The 21899-nt window shown below is 35.2% G+C and overlaps 1 protein-coding gene across 2 annotated transcripts in view; it reads left to right on the top strand.

Annotated features, from left to right (window-relative positions):
* notch3 (notch receptor 3) overlaps positions 1 to 21899 on the top strand; it is a 92890-nt gene that overhangs the window by 47937 nt on the left and 23054 nt on the right. For both annotated transcript variants that reach the window (XM_051920869.1, XM_051920870.1), the window contains exons 3-17: positions 3815 to 3957; positions 4051 to 4386; positions 6032 to 6154; positions 6737 to 6970; positions 7395 to 7550; positions 7688 to 7873; positions 11592 to 11705; positions 14753 to 14866; positions 16373 to 16606; positions 18445 to 18555; positions 18810 to 19002; positions 19549 to 19694; positions 20071 to 20184; positions 21241 to 21360; positions 21642 to 21794. In XM_051920869.1, coding sequence (XP_051776829.1) covers positions 3815 to 3957; positions 4051 to 4386; positions 6032 to 6154; positions 6737 to 6970; positions 7395 to 7550; positions 7688 to 7873; positions 11592 to 11705; positions 14753 to 14866; positions 16373 to 16606; positions 18445 to 18555; positions 18810 to 19002; positions 19549 to 19694; positions 20071 to 20184; positions 21241 to 21360; positions 21642 to 21794 — 2477 coding nt within the window. The remainder of the gene's footprint in view (positions 1 to 3814; positions 3958 to 4050; positions 4387 to 6031; positions 6155 to 6736; positions 6971 to 7394; positions 7551 to 7687; positions 7874 to 11591; positions 11706 to 14752; positions 14867 to 16372; positions 16607 to 18444; positions 18556 to 18809; positions 19003 to 19548; positions 19695 to 20070; positions 20185 to 21240; positions 21361 to 21641; positions 21795 to 21899) is intronic.

The following is a 21899-nucleotide window of genomic DNA, read 5'->3' on the forward strand; positions in this document are numbered from 1 at the left end:
AATAAATGGGATTCAACTCCACCCTTGTATATTGATTTCAGTTTCAGTAAGGTTTTATTTCTAAGAATGCAACCTGAGTAAGGTCACTTCCTTGTAATTTTGATAGTTGGTATAGTTTTTCCACACTGTTTTTTAGTGCAAAGCATATAGTGTCTAAAATAAAGAAGTGATTATAATAAAAACCACTGAGAATGTTTAAGTTAAGTTGGAGGGACAGAGGAATGCTTTTGAGGAAAAATAAGATTGATTTTAAAGAAATTAAGCTATTTGAGGAAATACCTGCTAGTTGTGATTATACCAGAATGGCCATTAAAATATTAACCTTGCTTTCAAGTTTTGGTCTTTGTTTGTATTATTTTAAACTGTTGGTGGAAATATGTATATAGCTGCATGTCCAGAATTTCTTTTCATTTTATTGTTCCACATTCTAATGATGGGAATGTTTCTGGCATTTACATTGTCACAATGAGTCTAATCCTATCCTGGCAGCAGCAAACATAAAGCTTGAACCAACCTTGGATCCCAGAGCATTATCACACAGGTCAATCCTAATAAGTGTGTTTAATGCTGAAAATAAGCTACCTTCAGAAAAAATGGATGACTAGATATTGGCCTTTACTGTAAGGTATTTTAATAGGAGATTATTATGTTATATACAGAATATATTCCACCTTGATAAGACAGCAACAAAAACAGGTTTTCACTGAATAAAAGGGGTTCATAGTTGTTCTTTTAAAACACAAATACTGAAAAGAAAATTGTTTTGTGCTTTAACTTTGAAGTGTATAAAATGGATGGCTGAGTATATTATGTTACTACCACTAACACATTATCCACAGTCTCATTTGCAGTTTTTATTTAAATTTTAGAAGGATTAACAGAGAACTGACCCAATTAATTTAGGCAGGTATTTGTAGTCCGAATAGATAACAAAAAGGCTTACAGTGTGTGTTTGTGTGTTCAAAACATTTTTTTATAGAAGTGGAAAATCTCAGTCTCACAATAGTCTTTGACACATATTATAATTTAAATTTGGACTTATTACAGATTTTAAGAAGCTTTGTGGTAAAGGCAAAGGAAACTATTCATTTCTCTCTGGCCACAGTTGTCATAGAAATTTGGTTTGCTTGTTGAAAATGTGGTATATTATACCAACCACTGCAAAATTTAAAAAAAAATTGATAAACTATTGTACAGAAATAGTCACCTCAGCAGCAGCAGAATGGAGCTGTGTCCTCAATATACTTGTTATTAATGTATCCTGAAACTATTGGAATTTGCTGTGAAGCCTGTTGTTAGCTATTGTGCCAGCCCTTTCTTATCCCTGACCTATGTAAATTCATACATGAGTGACAACATACAGTGTCAAGATACATCTGTTTTATTTTATGCAGCTGTATAACTCATGTAGAACTAATCTGATATCTTCATGTGCAGTACATTTTCAGAATAGCACAGTCTATCAGTCAGTTGATTGCATATTGCTTGGAAATTTTCAGCTTATTATATGTATAGGAATGGTCCTGTAGATGGATGGTTAGCTCAGTTATCTAACAGCTCTGAAGACAAAACTTTGATACCTGATCTGGTAACAAGAAGGATGAACTCATGGGGAAACAAATGTGTATACCCCTATTTAGACTAATTAATGACTCAAAATCTACCTGGTATAAGTGTCTTTTGAGAGAGAACTATATGAGTAATAAAGAATATGAAAGCATCACTGAGGCAGTGACCTAATTATTAGTGGTTCATTTTTAGTTAAGGTATAATTTGTGTAAAGTTATGAGAAGGTAAGAGTGCTATATAATACATTATTTTATTAGTTGCAAATGAGAGTCAAATTTTACATGAGAGAAATACCAAGATAAATTTACCACATTTTTTAACCAAAAAATAACTGACCACCCAAGATCTTTTTTTTTTTTTAAAAGCATTTTTAAAAAATTGTCTCATTCTTGTGTGTCTCTAATAAGTAAAGAATGCACTGTTAGTCTCGAGTGATTGAGAAAATCCAGCTGTGGGTTACTGGGAATGTTTTTAGAGTGGGTTTTATGAGAGGGGGGGAATGGGGGATTGACAGTGTGGGAAATGGCCTTGTTCCCCTTTGGAGTCTGAAACTCGACCGCCACACTTTGATGAGAACAAGCTGCCGGATCCAGTGGCTGCACTGCATGTTGTATGAAGCAGTGTAGAGCACAGAACAAGACTGAAAGAGCCAACAGGTCTTTACTGTATTTTTCCAGCAGTTGTGCCAAGTGCTGCAGCCCAGTTGATATTGGTAGGTTTAATGCCTTGTGAATAACAGTTTTGCACTACACCGCCAACCACTCCACCCCCAACACCCCAACCCTCACATTGTGTTATCTGTTATTATGATAGTTGAGGCTCTGAGTTTCTGCATTATGTCTTGAAGAAAAGTAGACCAAGCATTAGTTTTTTATTTAAGACTACAATGAAGAATGTCTCCTTATTTTTATTTTGATGCTTTTTAAAACTCGTTTACATTTTTCTGGAGGTATTAGATGTAAATGGGGAAGGCTTCGTTGAAAATATCTTTTTTTCTTTACTGATCTTTTGCTTTGTACATTTCTCCAATGAATGCGTACATAATTGTGGATCTTTGCATGAATGAACCCTGTGAAGAACTGTTGCCCTGTTTAAAGTTGGTTCTTGCCTTCAGCCCAGGATAGGCTGTAGCCACATCTTGTGAACTGGGTTTGACAGGTTTTTAAATGTTATGTTTTATTATTTTATCAATTGCATCTCTTTATAACTTTATTCATACTCTTGTCACATTCGGTTTAGCCAATGGATGCAAAATTGCTTTCTTTTGGCTAAACCAGCACCTTATGAAGTATCATCAAAGTAGAGCAGAAAATATAAAATCTCTAACAAAAATGTTGATGTTTTTTAAATAAACTTGACAAATAAAGTGTAGGCAATATAAATATAAAACAATAATAAAGGAACCAAGCAATTATTTTACTGAATTATCAGTTCTTGCTGAGATGACACATTTACCAATGCAGCAATCCTCCCTTCCAGTTCAGTCCCTGTCACCTTCTATAGAAATAAAGAATTACTTCAGTATGAAAGGCGCTATTTCAAATAAAGGTAAATTATTTTTTCCCAGCTCAGTAGCAATTCTCACATATGCACATGTTCCTCCATTCTACTGGTTTAATCTCCACCTCTATCTCCTTGTTTTACCCTGTGTCACTCACTTCACTTGTCAGTGCTCCATTTATTGATGTGTTGAATTAGGTGTAGTATGATGTAGTCAAATTTCTCAAAAGTTAAACTATATAGTCTAGCTATTTGTGTTAATCATTTGTGGTGTGTCTCTTTCAGACCTAGGTAATTATATGATGTGTCTTTAGCATTGATTTATCTGGCCTCAGCTTTATTGGCTTGTATAAAATATAATGGCTCAATATCATTCTCACTATTTGAAGAATTTTGAGTGCAGAAATGTTGTGTTACAAATCCCAGGGGAGTTATAGTGAAGCCATGGATTTATTTGTTAATTGAATCATTGTCTAAGAGAAGGGACATGGGGCGGGGAAAAAATAATTGGCTGACAGAGTTCACCAGAGACAGATTATCCTTCAGGGATTCAGCTAGTATTGTTATAGTCATGTGGATTTACAAATCGCAATAGCTATAATACTGAACTTCTCCTGTCATTGGTTATCCTCTGTTGCTGTCCTTGTTATTTGAGGGCTGAAATTGATATTTATGAATATAACTAAATAATGAGATCTGGCTAATCTGATCTTTTTTTTTTTTCCTTCCCTGTTTCCTTTTTCAGATGTCGACGTGAATTTATAGGAGAGTTTTGCCAGTTTCAGGATCCATGTTACAAGTCACCATGTTTAAATGGAGCTGAATGCCGGAGTTCGGTGCTGGATAGCTTAGTCCAGCATACCTGTATTTGTCAGCGTGGATTTAGAGGTATTTATTAAAGAAATTTTTTAAGTAGGAAAGAAACTATATTGTCCCCTTCAATCACAAATATAATGATGTATTTTGTTTTATTTTACCTAGGTCAAGATTGTTCCCTGATAGATGCCTGTGTTACCAATCCTTGTGCCAATGGTGCACGCTGTGTAAATTGGAACAACCGCTACAACTGCTCATGCCCACCTGGTTTTCAGGGGAAAAACTGCCGCGATGATATTGATGAATGTAGAACTGCCAGCATATGCCTAAATGGAGGTGCCTGTGTCAATACCATTGGATCATTCCGTTGTCACTGCCAACCAGGCTTCACTGGAAGAGCCTGTGAGGTGATCTCTGTGCCATGCTCTCCATCACAGTGCATGAATGGTGGTACCTGTGGCCAGACTGGAGACCTTACATACAAGTGCACATGTTTGCCAGGTAGGATATTTTAAACAGAGTGCTATCTTAAAAGAGCCTTAATAATTTGGGAATGTTTCAGGGCAATTTAAAAATGTGTGTAAATGATGAAACCTCTGAGAAAATTAGATGTGGTAGCAAAAATATTACAAATTCACTCGGGACAGAAACTTTTTAGAATTGCTTGTGAATGGTTTTGCACAAACAAAAATGATGTTGGAATGGTTTGGCTATTAAAGTTTAGAAATTAAAATTTTATTGGGGATGATTTTAGCCATTTTTACTTCAACAATTGAAGCAAGAATGTTTAGCCAATTTATTAATTATGTTTGAATAATAACAATTGAAAGGGGTGTTTTGTTGTAATCCAGTGAAAATAATCAACTGTCCGAAATAAAACACTGCACATCATGCAGATAAAACTAGTGTTTAGTTATCCATTCATGGTTATGTTAGACACCTACACAATGAGGATAGTCTTTATACTTTTAAAATTTTACCTCTAGCTATCGAGTGTGTTTATGATTTCTTCTTCTTTGCATTAGTGAAAGTGAAAGAAAGCTGCAAAGGATATAAAGTATTAAAAATATCAGCCGTTTCATTTTCCTGCCAGAACCTGGAGGTCAACAGCTAGTCAATAAAACATAGAGGGGAAGGAAGCAATAGAGAAGGTTTGTAGGAGATGCAGGAACTGACCTCTCAAAACAGGCGTGATTAGATTAAATTCGGCTCACAAGACCATGATAGATAATGAGGAGGGAAGGGAGTTTTCTCCCGCAAGCAGTTTGCAACACTTTTTCTTTCTTTTTTTTTAATTTTTTTTTTTTTATATAAACTCACTTGCTAATACATTTGCTTAATGAGTATTTAATCCTGTTGTGTGTGCGTCTCATATGTAAGCATAGGAAAATGTTAATATTGATAAATGTCAATATGGCATCCAATTAAAATTACACACCTTGCCCTACAGCAAGAAAAAGAAAATTGAGAACTGTTCAGTTAATTTTGAAATTATAGAGTTTAAATTGTTGGCTCTTTGCCTAATTTAATCTTTTTTTTCATCAGATTAGCTTTTAACTCAACATTGGCAGGACATTTCAGTTGTTTTCTAAGATGGCTAAAAAATAGGTTGAATGCTAGTCATAACAGCCAAGGAGCTGCTTGCTGCTTTTCTAAGCAAGATTTGATTGTGGTATCTCTTGGTCACAATTCATACCGTTTGTGTCCACAATAAATATAGAGTGCTATTGTAGCTGCCTATATTTTACTCCCCTTTTCCATCAGAAATGAGTGTGCTGATAGTCCTTTTGTTATGTAACTGTGCATTATAGTTTGTTTCATATTCATATTCTGAAGCAAGTGTGTTAATAAATGTATGTTTACTTCAGTGTGGAGGAAGTAATTTTTATTTATGAAGACTTTGTTTTCTCATTCCCTAATACACTACTTAACATGAAAAATTAAAAGATAGTTTTTGGTTCTGTTTAGAATGGGGTGGAATAATGTCAATATTTAAATCTGCATGATTAAGGCTGCACCTGCCTGTTGTTACATGTTTCAGTGTAACTATAAATAGGTGCAGGTGAAAATAGATGTTTAATATTGTAATTATGGTATAACAGGAAAGGTGTAGATGGAAACAAAAAAAAATCTTTCTTTATTGTAGGGTTTGAAGGTCAAAACTGTGAAATCAACATTGATGACTGCCCAGGACACAAGTGTATGAATGGAGGAACATGTGTTGATGGAGTGAATACTTATAACTGCCAGTGTGCACCAGAGTGGACAGGTTGGAATTCCAATTGACATTTACTACATTGTGATGTGGAGTGGAATAGATAAGTGTTCTTATAAAAACTGATGCTCTGCTAATTTGGTTCTTTTTACCTTGAAGTTAATACAGAGTGTCCTAGTAAATAAAGTACATAGATTTTAGCTCTACTACTAATGCATTGGGTAACACTGAGGAGAGTAGTGCTCATTTTGTAAAAAATACAGTATAAGATCTCCATGTAAGTTAGTTTGCTTAGCAGTTGTTAAATGCCCACTTGCTGACTAATTCCAGTCACTATTTTCAGTATTTACTAACCCATTGTTAAGCTCTGTTATGAGTGCAGTTGCCATATTTTTATCATATCATTCATCTGCAACTTGATTTTAAACTGCAGCTGCATGCTTGTTTTCCACTTTGTTGGAACAGCAAAGAAACTGGGATAGGACTGTCAGTTTTGGCTTAAATAGTGACATCTAGTGATAGAATATAATACTGTTAAGAAGGCTCCCAAAGTATTTTCTAGTCAGTATAAAATATCTCTGTTTTGTTTTTTTGAAAAAAGAATGATTTCCATTGTACATGGCTCGCTCCTTACAGGTCAGTTCTGTACTGAAGATGTCAATGAGTGTCTCCTGCAACCCAATGCTTGTCACAATGGAGGAACATGCTTCAACACTATTGGCGGACACACATGTGTCTGTGTGAATGGCTGGACTGGGGAGGACTGCAGTGAAAACATTGATGACTGTGCCAATACTGTATGCTTCAATGGTGCAACTTGCCATGACAGGGTGGCCTCATTTTTCTGTGAATGCCCTGTTGGAAAAACAGGTTTGTTGTCTTGTAATATTCAGCCTTTTGTAGGAGTCAAGCCTAAAAGTAAACTGTGCTAGTCAGAAGCTATTCTTTAAATTATTTCGCAGCATGTGTTTTCAGTTGTTTAGCGCACCCAAGTGCAGCAGTGCCCACATAATACAGAGTCAGTTTTGTATGGCAAATTAAAATCTTTAAAGACAATGGTCAAGACCGCTGAGAGCACTTACTTTAGTTTATAATCAAACCTGTACATAGGGACTTTTAAGTGCACTTTGTTTTAATTTCTAACATGTGTTTAGATGCTTGTGTATGCTTGTGATTTTTTTGTAATAGAATTTGAAAGGCTTTATATTTCCAACTTTCCCAATAAGTGACAACAATTATATGAGGAATCTTAACATCTTTTTTTATCATAGCCTCATTTCTGTCTTTACAATAGGTTTGCTTTGCCATCTGGATGATGCCTGTGTCAGTAATCCCTGCAATGAAGGTGCAGTGTGTGACACCAACCCACTTAATGGGAGAGCTATATGCACTTGTCCACCTGGATTTACTGGGGGTGCTTGTAACCAAGATGTGGATGAGTGCTCTATTGGTAATCATTTACTTCTAAACTTTGCATGACACAGCTCTTGATTTTATAGTGAATTCTAGATAAACTGATTATTTTCAGGGGTCCTTGAGTACACTAACCAGAAAACCCTGATAAGTTATCTTTTTCTGGTTTTACAGGTGCCAATCCTTGTGAACACTTTGGAAAATGTGTAAATACTGAGGGTTCCTTTCAGTGCCAGTGTGGCAAAGGCTATACAGGACCTCGCTGTGAGATTGATATCAACGAGTGCTTGTCAATGCCTTGTCAAAATGATGCCACTTGTCTTGATCGGATTGGGGAATTCAGCTGCATCTGTATGCCAGGTAAGACTGTTTGCATCAAATGAGAGTGGTCAAAATTAATATTTCATTTGTTTGAGCTACCTTTCTATAGATTAAAATAATAAAATGTTCAAAAGTAAGTATCATAGCCTTTGAGATTGTGTCATTTCATCATGTAGCACATTCCTAGAATTAAGCAATTGTTCAGGGTTTTTTTTAGGATTGCTGTAATTAGTTAGTGCACATTTTTCAAAATTCCAATCAATTGATGGAAACAGTTATATAGAGTTTTGCGAGCAATTGACTGTGTGTTACCACCAAAAGGCTACATATAACCTTTTCTTAAGATGTAAGTTATTTAAATACCTTTGCAACATGAAGATTCTAAAAAGAAGGAAATAGTAAGAGTGCAGAGCACTTAATCAAAAATATGTTTCATTTTGTCGGACAGTATGCATTTTAGATAAGCGATTGACATTTGCCCTGCCTTAGATACAAGTGAACAGATTGAAGCACTCTATGATAGTTTGGATTTGCCTTTGAGGATGTGGCAAAATTTAAGTAAATAGCATTTATACTGTATGTGACTAAAATGATGCAACAAAGCATTCTATTACTTACAATGAATATTAGACTGCAAAAATAAAATTAATAATTTCAAAGTGATCAGTGGAGAGTTTGCTCCAAACAATCTTTGCTGATTAAATTGAAATATTGTTTAAGACCTTGACTTTCTAAAAAGGCCTGCCCCATGTCTATGGGCCACAGTACAAAGAAGTATCCATTGACTCTGAATTAACAACCAGTGCTCCTATTTCTAGTAGATGGGCAGAGTTTCCCCCTTGACTACAAGATGGAGAGGGCTGGCGCAAAGACCCTGGGGCCGTGGGTGGAATGCTAATGTAGCTGCCAAGCTGTGGGAATAGAACAAGACACAAAAGGGAATTCTCTCTGTTCATCATTTTACCCCATATAGAGAGCAGGAATATTCCCATCATTAATTTTACCTTCACTTGCAGTCTGAAGATAAGCATCTGACAGGAAAGAGGGGGGTTTTTAGTTTTACTTTTTTGTACCTGTTTGTCAGTAAACAAAGTAAGACCATGGAGGTCAACAACTTTGTGTGCACCATGTAAATAAAGACTTCACAAAGTGATTTATATATATATATATATATATATATATATATATATATATATATATATATATATATATATATATATATATATATGGAATATGTATAATTAATTTATTTTTTTAATTTGTTGTCAGATTTTCTTTATCATTTGTGTACTAACATTACATAGAGATGGTTACTGCAGGAGTATCCATGTATTACATACTCTTGCACATTTGAGATTTAGGTGTAGAATGGGGTTTATGTTCCTTTTTTCTATACATAGTACTAAAAGTGTGTGTGTGTGTGTGTGTATAAGTATATATGTATGTGTATAATGTGTATAGCATGTATAATGGAGTTAGTGAAGGGCTGCATTTGCAAAGGAAAAAAGTAAAAACCCTTTTTTTAGTGTACATATATAATGTATAGAGTCTGTTATTTTAGTCTGAGTATGTATTTTCATGTATAATATTCACACTCTGACAGTTAGTGTTTTTATTTATGTGCCTGTTGTGCTATTTACAACAGTCGCTGAGGCCCGTGAGTATTAAATGAACATATTTTTGAAATCTCACTGTTTCATCTGCTGCTTTTTAGCCACCTTCAAAAACCTCTGTTTTAATTCCTTGGTGTTTTTTTCTGAGTATATTTCATTGATTTCATGTAAATGGTGTTCTTTTACTTGTGTTACGTCTATTGAGAAGAGACAGAGGAAGGGATACTGTATGGAGCTTTAAACTGAGAGCTGGGGGATGCAATTTTGAACAAAACCCCCTGCAGTCCTCAGACACCTACCCCTCCTCTTTCTACCCTCCATGAAAAAAAGACCTTTTTACATCTTTCTCTGGCTTTGAGTTGTACCGTTCGATGGACATCATTGGCACTTGAATCTAGATTGTCTGCCAAAAAAGATGGGGCCTCATTGGATGGCAGTGTTTCCCCTCTGTTTCTCTTTATATGTACATATATGAAGTTGAGAAGCCTCTTGTTTTCTTCTTAGCACAGCAGAGCTTTAAACTCTTATAATTTGAGCATCTGATTTTGGCCCACTGTGTGCATCTAAATGATCTTTTTGTGTTTTTCTTGGGGGGGGGGGTTGTGGTGAGGCTACTTGTCTGAATGAACCAGACATTCAGTGACTCTACTTGAGTAAATGTAAGATTGTCCCTATTTTTTGAACAGATGGAAGAAAATAATTAAACCAAGAATGCTTTTGTAGCCTTTTTAAATTTTGCATTGCAGATTAAAACAAACTTCTTGTAACAGGAGACTGTGTTTAGACTTTGCAGCCCCAAATAGCACATCATGATATAAAATGATAAGATTACAGTATATAACATGCATCATTTGATTTGCATCTGCCGATTTTAATACCTGTAAAAATTTTACAGTTGTCTGATAAGTGTAGCTATGAGGCAAACATACTGTACCTTCTCAGTTATTAATTTCTTGAATCTAGTTCTCCTATTATGTGGTTTATAGTGATAACATAAGTGATCTGAATGAACTGTAATGTCCTTGTGCATCATTTCCAAAACACTCTCATTGGTTTTTGATTTACAGTTGGATAAATGTTTCCTTTTTAACTCTTTCAAGAACATCCACTTTCTGCCTCTTCTTAGATGTATTTCCACCCACATTTGCCAAAAAAAAGTAACAGCTGAAAAATAATTATAGAGCTAATGGGCATATGGGAGCAAGGACGAAAAGAGATATTAGAAAAGGCCAAGGGCAAAAAGAGAGGAAAATTAAAGAAAATCTTAAGATAACCTGAAAAGGTTCATCCAATATTTTAGCAGTAAAGTAACAATCAAGGAGAAGGTGAAGTATATTAGGAATTACAAGAGTGAAGTAAAATATACAGAAAAAGAAAAATATTACTATTTTTTTGCTTATAATTTCCTTATATTTGAGTAGTGTCACAATTCCTTTAAAGCCAGTCTCACTAAGAGTATACTGGATCCATTGTAGGTTGAAGCCATACAAAAATAACGCAATGTAGCATTTCCATATTGGCTAAAAAGGAAAATGTGAGAGGAGATCATGCAGATACCATAGTCCGGTCTAAGTCGACTGACATTTATAGTCTCTACAACTGTTTTCCACTCAAGCCAGTAAAACCGTATACAAGTTAATCAGGTATAGACAATCAAGCAGAAAGCATGCCTTCTGTTATCTAGAAATTTAAGTTATCTCATGTATTAAATGCCATGAATATATAAGAGCGTAAAGTGGTGAAATGCAGAAATCCAAATATACAACGGGATTGATGTGTTTTCCTAGTAATTGAATTGAAAATTATGAAATTGGTTATGCCACTTTCACGTGTTTTAAATGTTTAAGATGTTATGTAAAAAAAAATTTAGATTATCATTTTTTTTTAAATATAATTATTTGGGAGGATAAGTGATTATAATATTTTGCCTCTGACCTATATTGAAAATTTTGGATTTCTTCCTTTTGTTGCAGCCACTTGTTTTTCCTAGAAAGACAAACTTGATGAGACTCCATTTCTAGTCTTAAATGTCCTATTTTACCACTCAAATGTTTCATTTCAGGCTATAATGAGTGCTCACTTTTATTTCTTCTGAGTTTTCAGTTGCTAACCTTTTGAATTTTTGCTTATGTAATTTTCTTTAGGGTTTATGGGAATATATTGTGAGATAGATATGAACGAATGTGAGAGCAACCCCTGTGTCAATGATGGGAAATGCAAAGACCTTGTCAATGGTTTCTTCTGCACATGCAAGCCAGGTAGGTTTACATCATGATGCTATTATGAGTAGTGTTTTTATCCACAGTTAAAAAAAACTATAGTTTTCCATTGCCTGTTGTAGATGGGGAATGACATTGTCCTTTTCTGTTTGCAAAATTTAAAATATGAGCTCTCACTGAGATAAGTAGCCCAAACATTGGAAAGTAGAGGATAGGAAGGCATCATTTGATCTAGTAAAATCCTGTTTTGAATATTTCATTCACATGTAGAAGAGTATATGGGGAAAAAAACTCATGGATGTCAGGAATGCAGGCCTAAAACTATAAAATGTGGTCATAAACAATGGTAGAAATTTGTTTTTTTATTTACAAACAAATGTTTGAAAATTGACTCTGAAATAAAGATTATATTTTTCTTTCAATATTTAAGTGAAATATGGAAATGTTTATGAAATTTTTGCCAGTAAAAGGTGTGCTTTCTTGAGGCAGCAGTGAGGCATAATGAAATGAATGGCACAGGCAGTTGTGTGGTAGGAAAGAGTCTAAACAAATTAAACATGCAGGAGCTAAAAAAAGATGTAGCAGAATATGTCTCTGGATCGTTGGCACTTCTCATTTTTTCTGGTTTTCAGATTGTCATCCTTACATTTGTAAAGGTCTCATCTCAGATATCCCTTGTTGGTTAATAAAATAGTATAAAAAGTCATCAGATGTTTTATTTTTTTTGCTCGTATTGTTTTGTTTTTTTTTTTACTTACATATTTGTCAGTGTTGTCCTGTTAGTTGTTAACAAGAAGGTCCCATCAGATTCTTTAGATTATTAATCTGGTAATTTTTGTGAATTCATCTAATGGTGCAGTCAATAATTTGAGAATGGCCTGCATTTCTAATAAACTGGTGATTGAATGTAGGTATATATAAATTGTTACCTTTTTTTGAAGACCACAGTCTTTCTTCGTCTGTTTCTCTGGTCGAGTATTCCATCAGAACTAGGTTTAATTAACCAAGTGTGGATGAGATGTAAACATTTAAGGACTGTAACACGATTATGTAAAATTTACTCTACTTAAATTGTTGGCAACTGATGAAGTTCTTGAAATAAAAATGGATGACATTATGATCCACAATAAGAAGAGGAACCTTTGCAATCTCAAGTCATAACCCTCTCTCAGCTTATTCATTGACAGCAAGATGTCCAAGACTGTTAGATCAATTCCATTTTTATTTTTTAGGATTCTTTTGGAGAGATCAGGACTTAAACCTGATTAAGATTTTTAAAAAGTGTTAATGCTAAGTTAACAGTAACCATTTAATTTTAGCTTAGAGCAGTTACTTAAATATTGCCGGTCAGACTTTGCAACATTAAAGGCACACATGTTGATTTTTATATTTTGGGAAAGCGTAAATTGGCAGAAAAAGAAAGACAGACTTTGGATCAATCATTGTGCAGTGCACCTTATCATGGTCTTGGGGCCTGTGAGGTGATTCACAGGCTGGTCTCAAAACTGGCACTCTGCTTGGTGGGAACAATGAGGGCTTTGTGTGGGGCCACCCGCTTGCCCTCCCTCCTGCTCAGTGATCCTCCAAACAGGCAAGGAAGGCAAGCAGAAGAAGCGGGTTGATAAAAGCCTAGGTCCAATTCATTCCCAGACCAATTTACATCAGGAGCAGACATCCCCCTGCCCCCAACTCCCCCTCCATACACACACTTTGCATGCTGCTATTGAGAGAGAAGTTTCGAATCCACCATTGTCAATGTCAAAAGGCATTTCTTAAATGATGTCTTCCCATATGGTTAAGAAAAGTTGTACAATACTTAAAGTTCTTTCATTTTATTATGCATACATTAAGGTATGGATGTTATTTATTTTTTACATGTTTACAAATGCTATAGCTCCTTCCACTCCATGCATGCAACATCTTAGACTTAGTGGAATATAATTATGTGCCGTTTGAGTATTAAGTAACAATATTGTCATAACTTTCAGTAAGAACTATTTTCTCTTCCATCCATTTTTCATTTTTCAAACCCTGATTAAAATCTTAGAGGTTTTGTTTCTTCTCTTCTTCCCATTCTGTAGAAGCTCAAATTTATACAAAGATATACTTACATTTTTGTGGAAAAAATCTTTATATATTACAGGAAAAACATCAAGCAGTATACTTTCAGCTGTAAAAAAAAAAAAAATGTTTTTATATCATATCATTGTTTATTTGCAAATCAGCTCCATTAAGAAATAAAATCAGGCTGTATTTATATCTGCAGGAGCAGTCTTTGTGTATGCATGTATTTATGTGTGTATATGTACGGTATGTCTCCAAAATTAAACTTCTGTCTCCCAAGTTTCAAGGTTACTGTATAGGTTACACAAGTTGGATTTGCCCCTCAGACTCCCTTCCTCCACCTGGTGCAATTCAGTCCGATGGCATTAGTGCAATGGTTTTAAAGCTAGATACTGTTCTTGTCATTAATCAGCTCTTTAGTAATTTATAACACAAAGAAACATTGACATTAATCAGATCACAAAAAGGGCACATACCATGCAGAGAAGGGAATATGACTGTCAGTGTAGATCACAGAACTCATGTATTTCAAAGAGTGCATAAAAATTAAATTTTATGTAAAATCTTCCATGGCTTTAAACAAGGCTTTGAGCTTGCTTCAAGAAATTTGCCTAAAGGAAAGTATCTAGTGGACATAAGCGTACCACAAGCTTTTTAAATAAGGCAGACCTGCTATCACAAAATTTCAACAGATAATTGGTCAAGCACTGGAAGAGATGGAATACAAAGGTTTTATGGCAAACATATTCTTACAATTTGCTTGTAATCCTCATGATCTACACTGTTTTATTCTGTTATTTGCTGAATCTTGTTCTCTCTCTTGACAGTCGTATCCTGTTACCTTAAATGATTTCATGTGCCTTATTTGTGACAGATAATCAAAGTAACCATTAGTTAACGATTTTAGACATTTCTCTACCAACATTCCAAAAAATGTGCACTGTTGTACAAATTCCACTGCTTGTGTTTATTTATGTATGTAATATATGTTTTTATGTATTTGTTTGTTTTTCATCATGCAGGATTTACTGGATTAATGTGCCAGATAGACATTGATGAGTGTGCCAGCACACCTTGTCAGAATGGTGCCAAATGTTATGACAGACCTAATGGGTATGACTGTCGCTGTGCTGAAGGTAAGCAAACTCTTTTCTTCTACTGCATTCTTCTAATTTTACTTTTATGTCTTTAGATGTTTAGCCTTCATAAATGTTCCTCTAAGAGTTATAGCTATATAACAGTCTTTTGAATTTTGATGTGGCAGTGTACTTTAATTTGTGAAGTGGTTAACTGAAACATTTGTGAAATTAAAGCCTTGATTGTATTGTGAATACATACATACATACATTAACAATATTTTTTTCGTATAGTGTATTCATCGATGTACTTTTGTGTAATTGTATGCATATTTGAGATGGGGGTGTTTTTCTCATGTCCTGTATCCAAAATTGGCTAACCAGTCCTTACAGAAGAGATGAGTTTAAAGAAAACTCAAGGCTCTTTTTTAGCAGAGGAGGGTGAGTAGTGGGGGCAGAGACGACTTGTACGAGCAACTCTCTGTTCAGCATATAAAGCCGTATTGTTTGTCCCAGTCTACTTAGTATTCAGCATGCCTTAATACAGGCACCAGGGAAGCCTGTTGGATATGATGGTCATTGTGTCTGCAGTTCATAGAATATTCCTGTAGAACAAAAGCAGATTTGTGGATCTGGAAACGAGGCCTCCTCACCCTAGGCCCCTTTCCCTTCAGTCCCAGGGAGGTGGCGATTAGTAAAGGCTGAATGTGAGAACTAATTTGACAGTGTGTCTCTCAAACCAGGGGCCCATCAACCCCTCAAGAAACTAATAGTAGTGTTTCACTGTTGTGGAGATTAAGGGGAGGTACTGGGAGTTTAGTCAAAAAAACTAGAATTGTAGACATTGTTGTCAATTGTTTAATTTCTCACAGATTCAGTACTGTTGCAGTCTATTGTATGCATGAAATTGTGTATATATACAACATTTTTAAATGTATTTCAGCTATAAATCATGCTTGTCCTCTCACTTTCTCGCACTGTCCCATTATTTATGATAGAGCGAACAAAGACATAAATATCTTCATCTTGTTATATTGTTGTATCAAGCATATTCTAAGATTAATGAAGTTAGTACTTTTGGGAAAGGGGATAAGATGAGAATCTCAAGTAGCTCGATTCTGAATGTATTCAAGTAGCTTAAAGTTTATAAGTGAGAAATCAAAAAATAAGCCACAGGCACATGATTATGGTTAGTTAGGAGTTTGTTGACCATGTTCTTGGGTCAAAAAGATGCCTTGTGGATCTAGAAATAAAATACAAGGCATGTACTAGGCCAGGAGATACTTGAATGACATCAACACTTAATATTGGTGGCAGATATGATGGAAATAATAATTACAAGTGTTCACACAAGCTCACAGAAAATAAAAGTTGATTTCCTTTTCTCAACTGCATAAAGTAACATAAGATTCCTTGTATGTTCAAGCATGTCATTTTTATGACACTGCAAAGAAGTAGTACGTTACTAAATACACTGTATTCTTTTTTTTTTTAACTTTTGTATTGCTTTTAACACTTGTGTGTAATGCACCATTTCATTAAAATTTGCTCATATTCATTACATAGGATTTGAGGGAACCCTTTGTGAGAGAAACATTAACAACTGTGATCCTGACCCATGCCATCATGGGACGTGTGTTGATGGAATTGCCAGTTATACGTGTATCTGTGAACATGGCTACACTGGATATCGTTGTGAGAACCAGATCAATGAGTGTCACAGCAACCCTTGTCAAAATGGTGGAAAGTGCGTTGATCTGGTCAACAAATATATTTGCCACTGCTTGCCTGGAACATCGGGTGAGTACTTTTCAGTTTTTGTTCTGATCGACTATTTTACTTTTTCCTTGTTCAGCATTAGCAGTCATAAACAAATGATCAAGTTTATTTGAACTGGGAATAAGTAAATATAGGTACACCTGTTTAATTGCCACTCTTCATCCTCTTTTTTTTTTTTTTTTTTTACTGAAGGTTCTTGTAAATAATGCAATATTTTGGTGGGTTACTCCTAATTTACTTTATCACTATGTAGATATGCTTTGAGAGCTGGGAATTCAGGATAACTATAGCTGATTATAATTTGTAAAACTTGAGTGTAGAGCCAGCTATATGGATGCATCACATGGATGGAGGAAAAGAATGTGTTTATAACATGTTGAGCTATCTGTTTTATGAAAGGAATAATTGCTACTTGGTGGAAAGGTAGTGTCTCAACAGTACTTTAAAAAGATGATGGCTGAAAAATGCAGAAAGAAACCCTTCCTTGTTGTGTAATCATTTTTTAGTTTAAGGTACGGTAAATAATTCCAGGTGTCTATAGCTGAGCCTTGGGGACACCTAGATAATCTGTCTTCTTAGCCTATGCTTAAGATCTGGCGGCAATAGTGACCATAGGACCCTTAAGTTTCACCCACAGTTAAAACCTCTTGGCGTTTCTCCTAGTGAAGTGCTTTTTTAGATTTGACATCCCTAAACCTTCTTCATCTTTCAAATGAAACCCATAGCATGACAACACTCCAAGCGAACTGAACCTCTCATGCCAAAAGAATGTTAAATTTATGGAAATTTAAAATTTGAAGGTTTTATCTTATTTTTAAGCACAAAATAAAATAAAATACGACACATCACATTGTAAAAGATCACACAAGCTACACCCCACACAAGGGGAACTTCTCCCTGTGGTTTTTTCATACTATGTCCAGATTGACCATTAGATGTTTTCATAATCTTTTCCACTCGGCATTCTTGCTTGATTTGGAAATTTGTCTGATGAATGGTGTAAAGGTCATTATTTTTTTTTGAGGTCTTTTTTGAAGTATCACCAGTCCATGTTTGATGAAAAATTGGTTCTTAGGCTGAGCTTCTTTTAAAGAGACTAAGGTGACTTGTTTTGACACAGTCACTCAGCTGAGCTAGGCCAATTCTGTGGTCACTGCCTATATTTTGTATCTTGGTTTGTTCACTACCAAGCTTTCCAATAAATTCTTGTATTTTGCTTTAAAACAAAATTTAATGTTTACCTTTGTAGTGTTGTCTAGAAATTGTATACACCATTCCTTGTCCTGGAATCACACAGTAAAATGAATCTGAATTAATATCATTTGTTTTTCGTCCTCCTTCTTGGGAACACCTTTTCTAAGTAAACTTCAAATGAGTAAGAGAAGAATTGGCTAAATTCCAATGATCACCAAAAAGAAAGCTGGGCTTAGGCATTTTAATGCTTGATGTGTCCATTTTTAAACATGCAAGGCATAGCTTAGGCTGTAGCAAGTGTTTGACAAAAGGGCAATGTTTCCTGTGATTAGAATTTCAAGTGGCTGAGTAGTACAAAGGTTACCACTACTACCTTACCTTTCCAGGGATGGTAGGTATGTAGTTTTCAAATTCTGTCTTTGTTTATGTGAGTATTCTCTAAATACTATAATTTCTTCCTAAGATCTCAAAGACTTACAAGGGAGGAATTTGGTGAATTTCAAAGTGATATTATGATAATAAATGTCAGTGTGTGCAGAAGTATGTCTTCGAATGGTCTGGCATGTCATCCAGCTTTTTCTTGGTTTGAAACTAAAGCTGACAAATCAGTGTCATTTATTTCAATATTGTAATTCCTATATATGACATGAGTTATTAATGTTTAGGAAATAATTGTGAGATAAACCATGACGACTGTGCTAGCAACCCCTGTGATTACGGCATTTGTCAAGATGGAATAAACCGATACGACTGCATTTGTAAGCCGGGATTCACAGGTATTTGCTTATTAACTTTTTTTTTTTCCCCTTTTAATTTGCACTTATTTGTAATCTCACATAAATGCTATACTTGATACTGAATTTGGATTCTCTTTAGTTTTAATTTAAAAATGTCTGTCTTTTTACTTTAACTTGGGCAAAAATACATTACATTATTTTAACACTAGACACTCTAGCAATTACTGAGGTAGTATTTTTTTGATGAAACTCGTTTGTAAACCTTTGTAACAGCACTCCTTTCCTCTCTTCAGGGCCATTATGCAATATTGAAATTGACGAATGTGCCTTGAATCCGTGCCTTAACGGTGGCACCTGTGTGGACCGAGAAAATGGTTTCACTTGTATTTGTCCTGAGGGATTTCATGATCTACTGTGCTACTCTGAAGTGGATGAGTGCAGCAGTAGCCCTTGTGTGCATGGTACATGCCGTGATGATGTTAATGGGTAAGACAAATTACTTTCTAACCTCACACCTCAGGTTGAATGAATCAATTGGTTATGCTAAATAGTACGGAAAAACTAAAAACGTTCATTCTGAAAAGAAAATTATTCATAGGTGAAAGTGACTGACTCTAAAACCTTCTGAACGTATTTCATTAAGTTTTGTGGTTGGTGTAGTGCAATGATACTATCTAAGCAATTTAATTGGATGCCCAGCTTTTTCTTCTAGAATCACAATAGTAGTGTTGTGTTCCCTGACCCGTTATTTGAGTGGCTGCAAGAATAAAGTGTGTAAGATAGCACTCCTGAATTAAAGAACACTCCCAGGAAAGTTACCCATCCAGCTTACAATAAAATATGCCACAAATACATTTTCATCTCTTTTTATGTAGTAACGTTTTAAAATGTTGAATTGTCTTTGCTTTGTATTAAGCAATTTTGAGTTAATTTTTGCAATATGAAGTATGCATTGAAATTCTTCTGTTATACCTTTAATGATATGATAAACATGCTTTGTTTTTGATATAGTGAGTGTTTTTCCTTCCACAGCTATAAGTGTGATTGTGAACCCGGCTGGGTGGGAGCTAATTGTGATGTCAACCGAAATGATTGCTACTTGAACCCTTGTCAGAATGGAGGCACCTGCACAGACCTAGTGAATGGTTACAGCTGCAGGTGCAAGGAAGGGTTTAGAGGTGAGTACTAGCAACTTTTAGCTAGAATGGAGTAGTTTCTTTGTTTTGTATCAAGTTCAAATAGGATTATTTCGGTGCATACTATAAAGCTGGCCTGAAACTTTCCTTACCTGTGTTTGCTGTTTTAATTTAAAATGCTTTTGTAAATAAGAATTAAATATTTCTGTGATCCTGTTTGTTTAAATTAAGGTTGATAAGCCTAAATATTATGCAGTTTGTTATTTAAAATAGTATGCCTACTAAGTAAATACAGCAAGAAAGGACAGCAGAAATGACTGAGAGCTTATTCTGAAATTGAAATTGGAGAACTAATGGAAGCCATTAATAAAATATATTGTGTTGGAAAAATTATAAACTGTTTTTAATGTTTTCATAGGAGTCGTGTGCCAAAACAATATTAATGAGTGTGCTTCAAACCCATGCCTTAACAAAGGAACCTGCATTGATGGGATTGCCAGCTATACCTGTCTCTGTAGTCTGCCATATTCCGGTGAGTAAAATTAAGGAGGACGTCAAGGGTACAATGGTTAATTTTGTAGCCTCAAACTTCCACATACTTGTGTTCGGTTCCTAGTCCCTTGTGTGGAGTGTTGATTTTCTGTGATGATGTCTCATCAAGAAAGTCATAAATGTTGTATAATAAATGCTCTTTCCCACTATGTGATGTTTACTCCAATAACATTTCACTCACCATTGCCATCAGTCTTTCCATTTTTTACCCTCCTTCCCTCATTACAGGTCACTAAAAGCCAGAGGCAGTCATTACAGCATTCGATGCCAGTCCATTTTAAGGTGCACATACAGCAACACCCCTAACACTTAGTTCCATTTGGAGACACAATTTATGCTAACTTGCTACAATATTGTGATATATGAGTACACTTGGATTTCTGATGGAAACCTTTGTAAACTTGGAGACAGGATACGCAAACTGCAGATAACTAGATCCAAACCCAGATCTCTGGAGCAGTGAAGCAGCGGTTCTAGCCCCAGGGATGCTCTATCTTCTGTAACATTTTCATTTATTTACTTAAGTTGTGCTTGTGCAAGAAGAAAGTATATTTGTTTGCTTTTTTTTTTTCTTTTCTTCAAATGGCAACGATGGCTTAACAGCTTAATTTATACATTTGCTACTGTCATCTTTTTGGTGTGGAATTAACATTCATGTGTTTTGATGAATCCTTTTGAATCTGTCATCCTCTGTGTCTTTTAATATCCACATAGGCACTTCTTATACCACCCTTAATGAATTTTAATGACTAATCCCACCATAATTGCCATAATATACCTATTTACACGTAGTCTGTCATGAGTTCATTCTTAATTTTATGGCTGTCAGTTGCTACTAAGTCTTATAGAAACCCCAATCAATATCATTGAATTATTTGCCCCAAGGCTTTCTAAACCTTAACCTAATTTTTAATTATTATGTCTTAGTCTTAGTCAAATAACACCTCCTTTAAGAAGACCATAATGATAGAACACTATTCAGTCAATTGATCATCTCTCACCCTTTTTTTTTTTTTTTTTTTTTTAACCTTTGTAGGCCATAACTGTGAAAAAGTGCTGACACCCTGTTCACCTAATCCTTGTGAAAATGAAGGTGTGTGTGTTCATAGCCCTGACTATGAGAGCTTTACATGCACCTGTCCTGTGGGATGGCAAGGTAGGTTTCTATAATTTTTTTGGTATGGTTGCATGCTTTCTTTATATTTCTACAATACTAGTTCTAATGCAATGAGAGACTATAGTGAAAGAAAGTGTGACAGGGAATATGCATATGGAAGCAAATGCAGTAAAGAAATCCCATTTGTGCCCAAATCAATAATGCTCTTCAATAATACAACACCTATACTTCAGTGCCACACCATTTAAAAAACTTTTAATATTTGTGAGCTACAGTTTTCTTTTTCTTTTTGAACGGTTTCTCACTTCTTATCCTGCCAGGTCAGAGATGCAACATAGATATCAATGAATGCGCCTCTAGTCCTTGTAGGAATCGTGGGACTTGCGCCAACACCCTTGGGGGATACTCGTGTTCCTGCCGGCCAGGATTTACAGGAGCCAACTGTGAAACTGACATCAATGACTGTGCTTCCAGTGAGTATCTGAGTAATGCCTGTTATTTCTAAAAAGATGTGGGGAAACTACGTTTAAAATGTAAATTTAAGGAATGAAGCTTGTGTTTCCTTGTTTATTGAAACC

Source organism: Erpetoichthys calabaricus, chromosome 17, assembly GCF_900747795.2.
Source record: "Erpetoichthys calabaricus chromosome 17, fErpCal1.3, whole genome shotgun sequence".
Classification (NCBI taxonomy): Eukaryota; Metazoa; Chordata; class Cladistia; order Polypteriformes; family Polypteridae; genus Erpetoichthys; species Erpetoichthys calabaricus.